The sequence below is a fragment of the Nuphar pumila genome, chromosome 16 (assembly GCF_984573655.1).
Source record: "Nuphar pumila chromosome 16, dmNupPumi1.hap1.1, whole genome shotgun sequence".
Classification (NCBI taxonomy): domain Eukaryota; kingdom Viridiplantae; phylum Streptophyta; class Magnoliopsida; order Nymphaeales; family Nymphaeaceae; genus Nuphar; species Nuphar pumila.
This window is the reverse complement of record NC_143264.1, coordinates 57767203-57780391: the sequence shown is the minus strand read 5'-3', so window position 1 is coordinate 57780391 and position 13189 is coordinate 57767203. Positions and strand designations below refer to the sequence as shown.

At 34.9% G+C, this 13189-nt stretch overlaps 1 protein-coding gene across 2 annotated transcripts in view; it reads left to right on the top strand.

Moving 5' to 3' along the window:
- The window catches only part of LOC149813271 (propionyl-CoA carboxylase), a 216146-nt gene that overhangs the window by 48837 nt on the left and 154120 nt on the right, over positions 1-13189 (top strand). For both annotated transcript variants that reach the window (XM_089990900.1, XM_089990899.1), the window contains exons 5-6: positions 4616-4690; positions 4791-4892. In XM_089990900.1, the coding sequence (XP_089847026.1) occupies positions 4616-4690; positions 4791-4892 (177 nt within the window). The remainder of the gene's footprint in view (positions 1-4615; positions 4691-4790; positions 4893-13189) is intronic.

The following is a 13189-nucleotide window of genomic DNA, read 5'->3' as shown; positions in this document are numbered from 1 at the left end:
CTATCGTAGTTTCTCATTGTAGCAAAGGGTATTTTTGTACATGCTTATTTTATGTCTAATCTCTCTATTTAAGTGAGATTAGACCTAATGTGAAAGTAACGATTCTTTCTCTCTCTCTTTCTCTCTCTTTTGATTTGCGTGAAACCCTAGTCATCTTCAACAGAATTAAATAACCATTAATCTACAACAATACTCATCAAGAAGATACTAAAATAAGCAAGCTACCCTATTCTCAAGGGAAACGACGCTTAAGAAGACTCAGCTCCTATGTACTAATTGCCATTCATGCAAAACAAAAATTCAAACCAACAAGATTCTGGGCTGACATCAAATGACCTGCAGCAAATCAAAACTAACTAAATTACTGTACCAAGACTTGATATTAAACTATCTAACTATGGTGAATTTAAAACAACAAGACCATTATTAATAACTAGCTATTCAAAAAGACGCCTATGGCTGTTCGCAATAAAAAAAGAAAATGCATGATGTTTGACCGACTTCTAATTTAAGCTGAACACTAAACTAATTAAATCAATTAAACTAACTCAATAACCTATCACGAATCTGCTTTAACACCAACTAACTACCTGACATTGAAAACAATTAGCAAACTCCTTGGCGTCAAAACCGAGTAAACAAAAAAAACTATAAGACTATCAAAGAAAATGGCACAACGTCTTTTTCTTTTTACTTTATTTTTTTTTTTCGTTTTCATATGATAAACTAATCTAGTATGTAGATCTAGATGCAGTACACAAGTTACAAAAAGAATAAATAGCTATGATGCAGTGAATGCAATGCAAATTGTAGACCTACCGAGGTTTAACCCTGACCCTAGTTTGGTCTAGGTCGCACCTAGACTGTGTTGGATTGGTTTCAAACCAACTAAACTTGGTCTATGATCGCACCCAGGCCAAGTCGGTCTAGTTTAGACCCGAACCGAGTCAGTCTATGGTCTACAAAAATCATTGAGATAGAGGGTCACTCCCCTAGTCCGTCGATCTATCTCTTGGCTAAGCAATGCCGACAACCACTTAATTTTTGTTGATTGAGTCAGAGGTGCCCCCCTCTATCTCACGACGTGGACGTCAACAACTTCCTGGTTGCTAGCGGCTGAGACAGGATTCTAACTAGTGTCTCTCGCCTGTCCTCTCTCTCTTCCACAATTAAGGATGCTGACAACCGACGGCTGGGATAGAGGGTGCCCACCCACCATCAAGCCCTCTCTTCTTTACGATGGCGTAGGAGGTTGTCGACGGCTAAGACAGAGGGCACCATCCTCTGTCTCTCACCCTCTCTATCTCGGTGGGCGACACCAACAATCCCTTGGTTGTCGATGCTTGAGACAGAGGATGCCACCCTCTGTCTCTCGCCCCTCTCTCCTTTATACGAAAATGCCAGCAACCCTATGGTTGCCAGCCTCTCTCTTGTCTGACTAACGCCGACAACCTTTATGGTTGCCAGTGCCGTTCTCTCCTTCCATAAAACAAACACAACAAGGAAGAGAGAGGGTTACCTGTCAATTTTCCCGTGATCGAACGACGTCTCCCTCTCGATCCCCTTACTCTTTCTCTTACTCCTCTTTTGATCTAGATGCAGTAGGAATTGAAAATTGTGATGATCGAGCTAGTAAATACACAGAATCCCAAATCCGTTTGGTTTCAGTTTCCCATCTGTAATAGAAAATGACAAGATGATAAAAGAAGTTATAGACCTACCGAGGTTTAACCCAGGCCAAACGAAATCTGAACTACCATATAAATTTGAAATGATTTCTACATAGACTGTCAATGGGTCGGGTGTGACCCAGATCTGACCAGTACCGAACCCTACAGGGTCAGGGTTTGCTGATAATAACAGACTTTCTATCAGAATTCAGGTCTGATACAGAGTCCAAAAAGTATATGGAGCTGGGGATTTGTTGTGAAATTTTCATATCAGACCCAGGCCAGCTCAAGTTCCCATTAGGATCTACATAATTTCAACGTAACCAGGATGATCAAAATGTTATATTATCAAGTATAAACAAAAATCCATAAGCTTACTTGGTTACTCTCTCAAAGAAATTTTAAAATGAACTGTATTATGTTCTTGTACTAATGACTATTTGAGGGGATAGTCAGCATAAGTGTTTCCTCACTTGACAAATCTAATTCGAGTCGGTTGTGTTTGAATACAGTATGGTGAGATTCACATAGAAAAAAACAATGTTTCAGCAGATCTGAATATACGAATATATATATATATATATATATATATATATATATATATTAAAACACACACTAATACAATTAAAATCAGTTTGCTAAGCCTGTGACAGGTCTAGTTTGGATCAGATCTGATCCAAACCAGTCCGTCATGGGTTAAGGGTAACCCTGGCCGAGCCCCCACTCGTTTATATATATATATATATATATATATATATATATATATATATATATATATATATATATATATATATATATATATGTGCACAATCATGTATAAAGCATGTTCTTATCCTGAAATCAAAAGTTTGAAATCTGAAATACATAACACAAGCCATGCATACATTGAACTCCATGGCTCCTACTCTCCTGCATCAATACATTGATTGAACATGCACAAAAAAATCAGATTCATGGTTTCCATATAAAACCCCCACGTAAATCTGATTTAGACTGTTTCCCCCATCCGAATCAAAAGAAGAACCCATATCTTTGTTGAAGTTTGAAAAAGAGATCGGAAAAAATATTCGGAGTGAAAGAGGGTCTTCTTCTTCTCTTTTTCCTCTCCCACGATTTCCCTTCTCTCTCTTTCTCTTTCCTCTTTCTTTCTTTCCCATTTTTTTTTGAGGTTTTATAGAGGAGGGAATCCTCTAGAGTGTGATGCCCCTCTAGGGCTTCCTATATGGGCTGGGAGATAGAGTTTTCCCATATGGGACTCTATCTCCAACCCTCCTTTCCTAATCTCTTTATGTTGATTTTTCCACTTTTTACTTTTTTCTTTTCTTTTTACTTACTTACCTTTTTAGTTTTGTTTACTCAACCAAATTGGACTCTTCTAGAGACCCTAATTATTTGTTAACTACCATATCTAAATGAAATTTGGAATTAATTAAATTTTAATAATTAATTAATTAATAATTAATAATTAATAATTAATAATTAATAATTAATAATTAAATAATTAATAATTAATTAATTATTAATTAATAAATGTCCATAAGGTTCTTAGAGGGTGTCTTACTCCTCTGGGAGTTTTTTTAACTTCAAATTTCCTTAAATTAAACCTGTATATTGAATTTAAAGCTTTGAATTTTGTTGGACCTGAATATTGGATGTAGATCTAGATCCATATCCAATATCCATATGGATCTTGAACTGGTTCAGATCTTAATTAATATGGGTCTTGGATTGGGTCCAGATCCATATTAACTTGGATCATACAGATCGGATCTAGTCTGATCCAATCCAGACCCGGTCTCATCGAGACGAGCCTTTTTTAAAAAAAATGATTTTCGGGCCAACCGTAGCTCAAATTTAAGAAAATAAAATATCGTTGAATTCAGAATTTTGAGGCACATCTATTGATATATAACTTGAATTTTGCCTGAATTTAACTTAAATTTTGCTTGATTTTAAAGGTCAAAAATAAAAGTTTTTATTATGTTTCAATTGGCTCGTTTAGGTCTTGTTGATGAGACTTGGGCCAAGCTCAGATTCAAATGTCATTACCTAATATCGAGTATTTTTTCAATGTTTCTAGAACACAACCAATTTTTCTAAAATCTCTGAATTTAACTAAGTGTAAAAACACAAGATATTACATATATTATACATGCACATACACATACACACACACACACATATATATATATTTATATATGTATATGTATAGTGTATATATGTATATACATATATTTTTTTGTAATTCAAATTTATTATTTGTTTGTTTTTTATTTTGTACTTTAGCTAGGGATACTAATCTAACGGCTAGTATTTCTAGCCGTTAGACTAGCGTAACAGTTAGTTTGGGCTGCTCTTTGTTTATATATAGGGGATTCTCACCCCCCTTGTATTATGCATTCTTTGTGCATTTTGATCCCTTAATAAAATTATTATTTTAAAGTGTTGAGTGTGCTTTCTTGTAATTCTACTTTGTGCCCTTAGTGACTGTTGCTTTTATGCCCTTAGTGGCCATTGTGTGTGTGCCCCTAGTGGCTCATTTGTGCACTCTTGTGCTTGTGACCTTGGTGCCGGTGGGACCCATCTTCTTGGTGTTACTTCATTACACAGCTGTTTGCTCTACCCTTGTGCTAGGTGTTTAGCTTATAAAGTAATTTGGGGTCATGTACTTATTGGGCCATTTAAATGCTTTTTTATGTAGTTCTTTGCTTGTTTCTTTTTTATTTGTTTGTTTATATGTGTTTTAATGCCTTGTTATATGGTGTAGGTGGTTAGGTGTTGTATTCTTGTTTGTTGAGTATGGGAGTTCCATCACCTTTTTCTGTCTTATATCAAGTTGGATGGACAGCTTTTGTTTTTCACACAAGCTTCAGAGATTTCATTTGGACAGTTTTTCTTTTTCTATATGCTTCTGTTAATTCTGACACTGACTAATGTGCATGCAGTTTCAGAATGGATGTCTTTGCTTCTGCCATTAGCTGTTGAAAGAGAAATGTGCATAATTACCAACATGGGTGCAAGTAAGAACGTGTCTTAACATATTTAGGGTTCCAATATCTTGAAAATATATGCTGTTGGATTGGTTACTGTTGTAACTTGTTCTAAAACATCTTGTGAAAGTCAATCCACTTGGCGCACAGGAGAAGGTCCTAAACCTGGCAAGCAATCTTGGACTTTCCATAACAGTTTCTGTGGCTTCTGAGTTCACTCTACTTAAATCAGGTATACCGTAGCTTCTTGTTGGGGAACCACACCCAATTTGAAATATGTATGTCCAATTTTCTTGCAAGTGTAAGCATTGTCGCAATTTTATTGATCATATTTTAGTAAACTTTGATTTCTGTCTTAAGAAGTTGAACAAAGTGAATTTGCTGCTTTCTTGTTTCGTTACATTGCATACATGTTACCGCCATGTTAGCAGGCTATGATTTGCAGTGTGCATCATCATTAATCCAATTGTACTCTAATGACAAGTTGTAAATCCAATGTGTGTGCTACTTATGGGCAAGAGAACACTTAGTGAATATGACCTCTTATGGGTCAACACATGTAAACACAAGAATGAGCCACTAAGGGCTGAGAACACATAAAAATAATGGATATTTTTGGGGAATAATCCCTTTGAGAATGCATAACAAGAGAGAGGGGTCTCACCCCTTTATATACAAAGGAGAGGCACTAAAGAGCCACGGCTAGAAATCTAGCCGTTGGGTAGAGTTCCAATGACTATCCTAGTTCCCAAAAAGCCCTCTTGGCTGGGAATATTTACATTTTCTAAAAAGAAAGAATAAAAAAATAAAGAAAGATAAAATACGTTAGTTCCAGATTTACATGTAAAAAGACTAAAATACCTCTAACTAACATATGTAAACATATATGTTTACATTAACACTCTCCCTCAAACTTACGGTGGGATAATCGAAAGTTTGTCCAACAAGAAATGAAACCGTGGCAAAGACAAGGCTTTGGTAAAGAAATCTGCAAGCGGGTATTCTGAAGTCACATATGACAGTGAAATAGTTCTTTTCAAAAACTTTTCTCGAACATAATGACAGTCCATCTCAACATGTTTAGTGTCCTCATGAAAAATGTGATTTCCAGCAATATAGATGTCACTTTTGTTATCACCACATAATCTTGATGGCTCTGTCACAATTACTCCCATATCCTTGAGAAGACGCCTTAGCTATACAATTTCAGTCATAGTAGTTGCCAGATATTCAACTTCTATAGAGGATAGAGATACTTTATGTTGTTTTTTATATTTCCACGATATTATGGAATCTCCTACAAAAACATAGAAACCAATAGTTGAGCGTCTGTCATTTGGGTCTCTCCCCCCTTAATCAGAGTCATAATAAGTAATTAAATTAAGAGAAGAAGATAAAAATAATCTTTTAGAAACAGGATTTTTTAAATATCTAATAATACGCATCACGACCCTCATGTGCACAGAGGTAGGAGAGTGTTGAAATTGACTGGCTATGTGAACTGCTTGCGCTATGTCTGGTTTAGTAATAGTCAAGTATGTCAATGCTCCAATCATCTGCCCATATGTCAAGTAGGTTCTCCATCAACAATTTTTATCTTTGCATTTATCACTTCAGGAGTATTTACTCTTTTGTCATCAATAATTCCAGACCTAAAAACCAAGTTCAGTCATTTCAAAACTTTACTTAAGAATAAATTTAACTTGATCTACTTTCTTTTTATTTGCTCTAATTATGATCATGTTATCAATATAAAGTAATAAAATAACAATACTTGCAACAGAATTCTTAACAAAGAAAGCAGTGTCAGTATAATAAGAAGTATATCCAAGCTTAAGCATAACAAAACTAAAGCGATTATACCAAGCTTTTGGAACTTGTTTAAGACCATACAAAGTTTTTCTAAGGCATAGAACTTTTCTCTTAGGAACATTATATCCAAGGGGTGGATCTATATATATTTCTTTTAAATTACCATTTAAAAAATGCATTTTTAACATCCATTTTGATAAATTAGCCACTTCCTAACAGAGACTATGGCTATGAGAATTCTAAAAATAGTCATATGTGCTACAAGAACAATTGTTTCATCGTAGTCAATACCATATTCTTGAGCATATCCTTTAGTTACTAACCTAGCTTTATGTCTCTCTAGGGATCCATCACTTTTAGTTTTGACTTTAAAAACCCACCTACATCTTATTGATTTCTTGTTGGTTGGTATATCAGACAATTCCCAAGTTTGAGATTTTTCTAAGGCTCTAATTTCTTCAGTCATAGCATTTTTCTACTCAGGATAGTCCTTTGCTTTATTAAACATGGAAGGTTCAAAGTATGAATAAAGTTTTACTAAACAAGCTCTATAGTGAGGTTCAAAAGATTCATATGACACAAATCTATCTGGAACTCTACGTGGTCTTTCTGAGTGCCTAATTCTTGTGTTTTCTTGTTCTTCTATTGTTGAATATTTATCAAACGCACTTCATTGTTCATTATCTTGTCTTCTTTGATATTGAATGACATTTGGATGATCGTGGGGCTCAGTAGTTTGAGATTCGTTGCAAGTTATCTCATTAATATCTTCATTTAGTAGGGATATTTCTAAAAACTTGTATTCACTTTCATCTTTTTATGAGACAGTGTCAAAATCATTTTCTTGTTCTAGAAATGTGGCATTCATAGAAATATAAAGTTTCTTATTTTTAGTATCATAAAACTTAAATCCTTTTTGGCTTTCTCCATATCCTAATAATATACATGAAATTGCTTTAGGAGATAATTTATCATTCTTATGGATGAGAACAAAGCATTTACACCCAAAGACCCATTGTAACGATCCCAACTCATACCCAAGAAAAAGTGACAATTTTTTTTTTAAATAAGTGCGAAAACATTCCCAAAGACTCAGGACCTTACAATTAAACACCACCACCACAAGGAATCTTATACTCATCTTTCATACCAAACCAAACTTTATTTATTCAATTGTAAAGAGTCTGAGACATAATTAATTAAAAGTAAAGAAAGCAAAAGGAAAGACAAAAGGAAAAAGCCACGCCATTCAAAGAATCTGCCATGTAGTCGTGTGGTCCCCTCGTAACTCTTTTCAGAAGCAGGTCACCCCACTAGGCATCTGAGGCTGCGAAAAACACAAAAAGTAGGGTATCAGAATCCAAAGAATCATGCGTACAGGTCCCTCTAATGAATCAAATAAGTAAAAAGAACATAAATAAGATTCATGCAAAATTTTAGAGGGACGCATTTATGACAAATTCATAATTCAATTAACTATTCATGCAATAGAGAACATTTATTAAGCATGAGAGAACATTTAATAACAACAGAGGTCACAATATAAGCACTAAAGACATTTAACATGCATTAAAGAACAATATTATGCATTCGTCAATATATTACAATTAAGGAAACAAATAAATATGCATGATCTAATGTATAACAGTAATATGCATGATTCAGTGCAATGTATGAATAAATTATTATCTTTTATTAGAGTTTTTTTTATATGCATGTCCATATTAAATGCACATAATTTAAGTTTCTTTTTTTTAATTACCGTTGCTCGCGGATACTCCAAACGGGTAAAATCTCCGAGGTCAAGTAGGGTCCCCAGGGTAACTTAATACACAAGTTGTATTTTATTACTGGGTTCTAAACTTTGCTCTCGATCGATATCAGGAAACAACACCATCCATCGGAACATTGGAAATCAGCATCCAATGTCAGAGACACCATGGAAATCAGTATCCACTGGCGCCACTTTTTTTGGTATATCAAAACAACAGTTGTGTCTACACACCACCCCCAGGCAAAGTGACAGACTCTTTCTAAAATCGTGGTTAGGAGAACCTCAATATCGAGTTCAGGGGCAACAACAACGCACATGGAGTTTTAGTATCCTCACAGTTTCTCCAAAACCGCAATATCCAAGATTCACACACTAAAGAAGGGACATCAAAAAAACATAAATTACACTGTTCTTTACTTTCTTTTATCTTGTTATTAATTCATCTCTTTTACATTTGCAAATCAACATGCAAAATTAATAACATAAGCTTGCAAATTAACATGTCAAGCTCTTCACGGGACCACAACTAGTGGCAACATGAAACAGTGCAATAATATCACATTTGATTTTTGCAATGCATTTAATAATTTAAAACAAAGAGCAATACATGCTCAAGGCTCACACAGCTCAGGATGATCCATTTGATCATCGATGCATTCATATGCAAAAATCATGAATCATATGCCAATATGCATCCACTTTTAAATGCCTCTTAAAGTACATTCATTTATGCCATCTTCAAGAGGATGTGCGAGTAACTATAATATTCATAGGCGTGTACATGAGTTCACACACTCACATTAGATTCTAACTTTCATTCAGTGTACAATTCCTGACAAATGCATGATTTCATTAATGAATTATTCCAATTAAAACGTGCGAACACTCATGCCATTTTGATCTTGCAAAAGCACCTAAATTCCGTATATATACATGCACAAGCCTGCTTGCAACAACAATTTCGAATAAGTATCACACAACAAGTTTAATCACATAAGGAACATCACCCCTTTGTATGCATATGATTAAGCCCAATACACTTAGCATAATTTGTAATATTAGCATGCATAGCCTAACCAATTTATTTTCATAAACAGAAAATTTGGGCCTGTCCATACCAAACCGCATATATATTTTATTTATATATTTTTTTGAAAGGAAGACTGATCCAGCACCCAGCCTACTGACGGTCGGCTGGGACTTGGCTCCAGCCCAGCTGACCTAGTCGGCTGAGCTTGGCAGTCACTATACACGCCCAGCTGGGCCAGTGAGCACCCTGCCAAGGCCTGGCAGCCAACCAAGTATCACTCAGCTGGGCTGCCAGCCAGCCCAGACCCAAAAAGAAAATTTTACTACTTTTTTTTCAAAAAAAAAACTACCTGCCAGGGCCGACTCGGCTGGGCCTGGCAGGTCTGTCAAAGCCTGGCAGGATGCTGCCCAGCTTGCACCAGTCCAACCGGGCTGGACTAGGCCTGACAGGGCCTGGCATGCCCCAACCGACCCACTCGGCTGGGCTGCCAGGTGTCCAGCTGGTACGAAGATGGGTCTGGTTCAGCCTGACCAGACCCCAGCTGAGCCATGTACACCTCATAGCCCCACAGGCTTGCACAGGCCTTTGCATCCAGACTTTTTCTACAAATACTCCAAAGAGGATAAACATACCACTTAACACAGATGTTCTCAATTATAAAACAAGGACACGATTTCTGGTTTAACCAGGAAATAGCTTACACTGATATCGTTTTATCCACACGCATAAATCAGAACACACAGGTTTTCTTTTTATTATGTATCTATATAACTAATCAAAATCTGGAATACGTTTCATGAATCCATAAGCTAATAACCCATGCTCATGTATGCATCTTAGTAAGTATGCATGCTAATGCTTATTCTTGTATCATACCCCCACGATCTTACATATTCTAAAACTGGACCTGATTTGCGCATGTTATAAAGATGTGAATCTATCCTGATTTAGGGATCCACGGACAAGATCCTCAAAAGTACATATTTTTCCCAAAATATAGTTCGAAAGATAGGGATATCAAACCCTTATAGGAGTAAATACTCAGACTTACTTCTCTCATATATTTTTTTTCTAAAATATTGCATAGAATACGAATTTGTGCTCCTTACCCTATTTGAAACAAAAGAGAAACCCATACCTTAACCGAAGATTGAAAGAAAAACAAAAAAGATTGGTTGCAAGCACCGGACGGTTGGAGATGAGGAGATCTCCTTCTTCTTCCTCCTCTCTTCTTTTCTCTCTTTCTCTTTTCTTTCTTTCCTCTCTTTCTTTTCCCCTTTCCCTTTTTTTTTCTTTCATAAAGTGAGAGAGAGGGGGTGACGTTCCCCCTTCTTCATCCCTTTCTAAAAGGTATGAGAACTCTCCCCTAGTTTCCAAATTTTTAGAAACTTCCCATGTTGACTTTTTTCCACATTTGGTATATTTATTTAATTTTAACTTACCAATTCTTTTAAAACTCTCATAGCCTCTCTTAAGTAAGAATAAGGAGTCCTACTCAGCCCTAAACTGTATTTTCGAAATTAATAAAATTAATTTAATAATTAATTTAATAATTAATTAATTAATAACTAATTAAATAAATTTTGAATTTCCAAAGTTAGTTTAATTACTCTAGGAGTCTTTTTAACCCTAACTAACTTTATTTTAAAGTGTTAAACTGAATTTAAAGCTAAATTGTTTTTGGACAAGAATTTGGATCCGGATCTAAAAATCCAAATCCATATCCAAAATGAAATTGGATCAAAATCTGGATTATCCCAGATTAAAGTAGGTCTTAAATAAGATCCGAATTCATAATAATTCAGATCATATGACTTGGATCCAATCCGATCCAGTTTCGGATCCAGTATCGACAAATTGCTAAATTTTCAAAAAAATATGATTTTCGGGCCAACTAGAACCCGAATTGAGGAAAGTAAAACACTGTTGCGCTCAGAATTCTGAGACGCATCCAACGACATGCAACACTAATATCAAATTCTAAATTTCGCCCGAAAATAACCTAAATTTTGCTCGAATTTTGCTTGAATTTAAAGGTAAAAAATAATTTTTTTTCTCACATTTCGATTGGTTCGTTTAGACCTAGTTGATAAGACCTGGGTCAAACCCAGACTCAAAAACATCAATCTAAAATCGAGGTTCAAACGATTTTTCTCCTAGACTTAGCCAAATTTTCGAGAAATCTCAAATTTAACTAAGTGTGAAAATACGCGATATTACACCCATAATCTAGGATAATCAGGAGAAACATTATAAATTTTTTCATATGGTGAAAGGTTTTGAATTTTTGAAAAAGGTAGTCTATTTATAAGATATACAGAGGTGAGAGCAACTTCAACCCAAAATATTTGGGAACACTTTTAGATATGAGATGAGTTCTAGTGATCTCTCTTCTGTGTCGATGCTTTCTTTCGACCAAACCATTTTGTTGTGGTGTAATGCAAATGACCTTTGATGAAGTATTTCATTTTCTCTTAGATATTGTTGAAAGTCATTAGACATGTATTCACCCCCTGAGTCAGAACGAAAAATAGATATATTGGACTTTAAAAGATTTGTAACTAACTTATGAAAAAATTTAAAATTCTCAAATATTTCATGTTTATGTTTGAGACAATATATCCAAGTATAGCGGGAGTAATTATCCACAAAAATAACATAATAAGTGTATCCTCCTTTGGAGGCAATAGGGGCAGGACCCCAAACATCAGAATGAATTAATTTAAGCGGTTTAGCAGCAAAAAAAGACCTCTCTTGATATGAAATTGATTTCATTTTTGCAATAATACAATCGGTACTAGAGATATCATTACAAAAAATCCTCAGAGGAGGAACATTGGATAATTTATACATACTAGAGTGTCTTAGTCTTTGATGCTACAAAACTTTATCCAATTTATGAACATTAAGACAAAAAGTCTTGATAGAAATTTTCAACTGATCCATATAGTATAAGTCTCATTCTCTATGCCCTTCCCCAATCTGCCTCCCGAACTGAAGATTCTGTGTTAAACATTGGTTAGAAATAAAGAAGACTCTACATCCATGATTAGTGATTTGAGAAACAAAAAATAATTTTAAATTTAGTTTTAGAGCAAATCTTATTTGAGGAATGCTTAAATTAGGATATTTTTCAAAATTTTCAATTCCATTAATATCAAGAGAGGTTCCATCGGCAGTACAAACATTTCTTTTACTAGTAGAGCTTCTGTAACGCCCCAAAATCCCGAACTTGTAAACTTTTTAGGAAAAATTTAAAGCTTTGCACTCAATCCTTTTTCAGAGTTTAAAATGGTAGTTCAGTGAAAAATGATATTTGAAATAACAAGTCAATGGACTTTAGGCGTTGTAACGACCCCAACTCGTACCTGTTTAAAAGTGTTTTTTTAAAACAATTGTGGAGACATTCCCAGAGATCGAGGGCCTTTACAATCATAACATATCTACAACCACAAGGGATCTTACATTACCATCAATGAAAATAAACCAACTTTATTAATTAAATCATAGAGTCTAAGAACAATATGTAAAGGAATGTAAATAAACCAAAAAGTTGAGCCCCTTTGTCCCTAAGTAAAACTGTCAAGCATTCATGTAGCCCTCGTAGCTCATCGTAGTAGCAAGTCCCCTCACTGAGTCTTAGAGGCTGTGAAAAACATAAAAATAAGGGTGTCAGAATCATAGATTCTGCATACGAGTCCCTCTAATGAATCAAATAAGCAAAAAATATATAAATAAGATTCATGCAACATTTTACAGGGACACAATTATAACAAATTCATTATTCAAATATTCACTCATGCAATAGAGAACAATTATTAAGCAATAGAGAACAACTATTAAGCAATAAAGAACATTTATCATGCATTAGAAAATAATTATCATGCAACCATTAATATAACACAAATAAGGA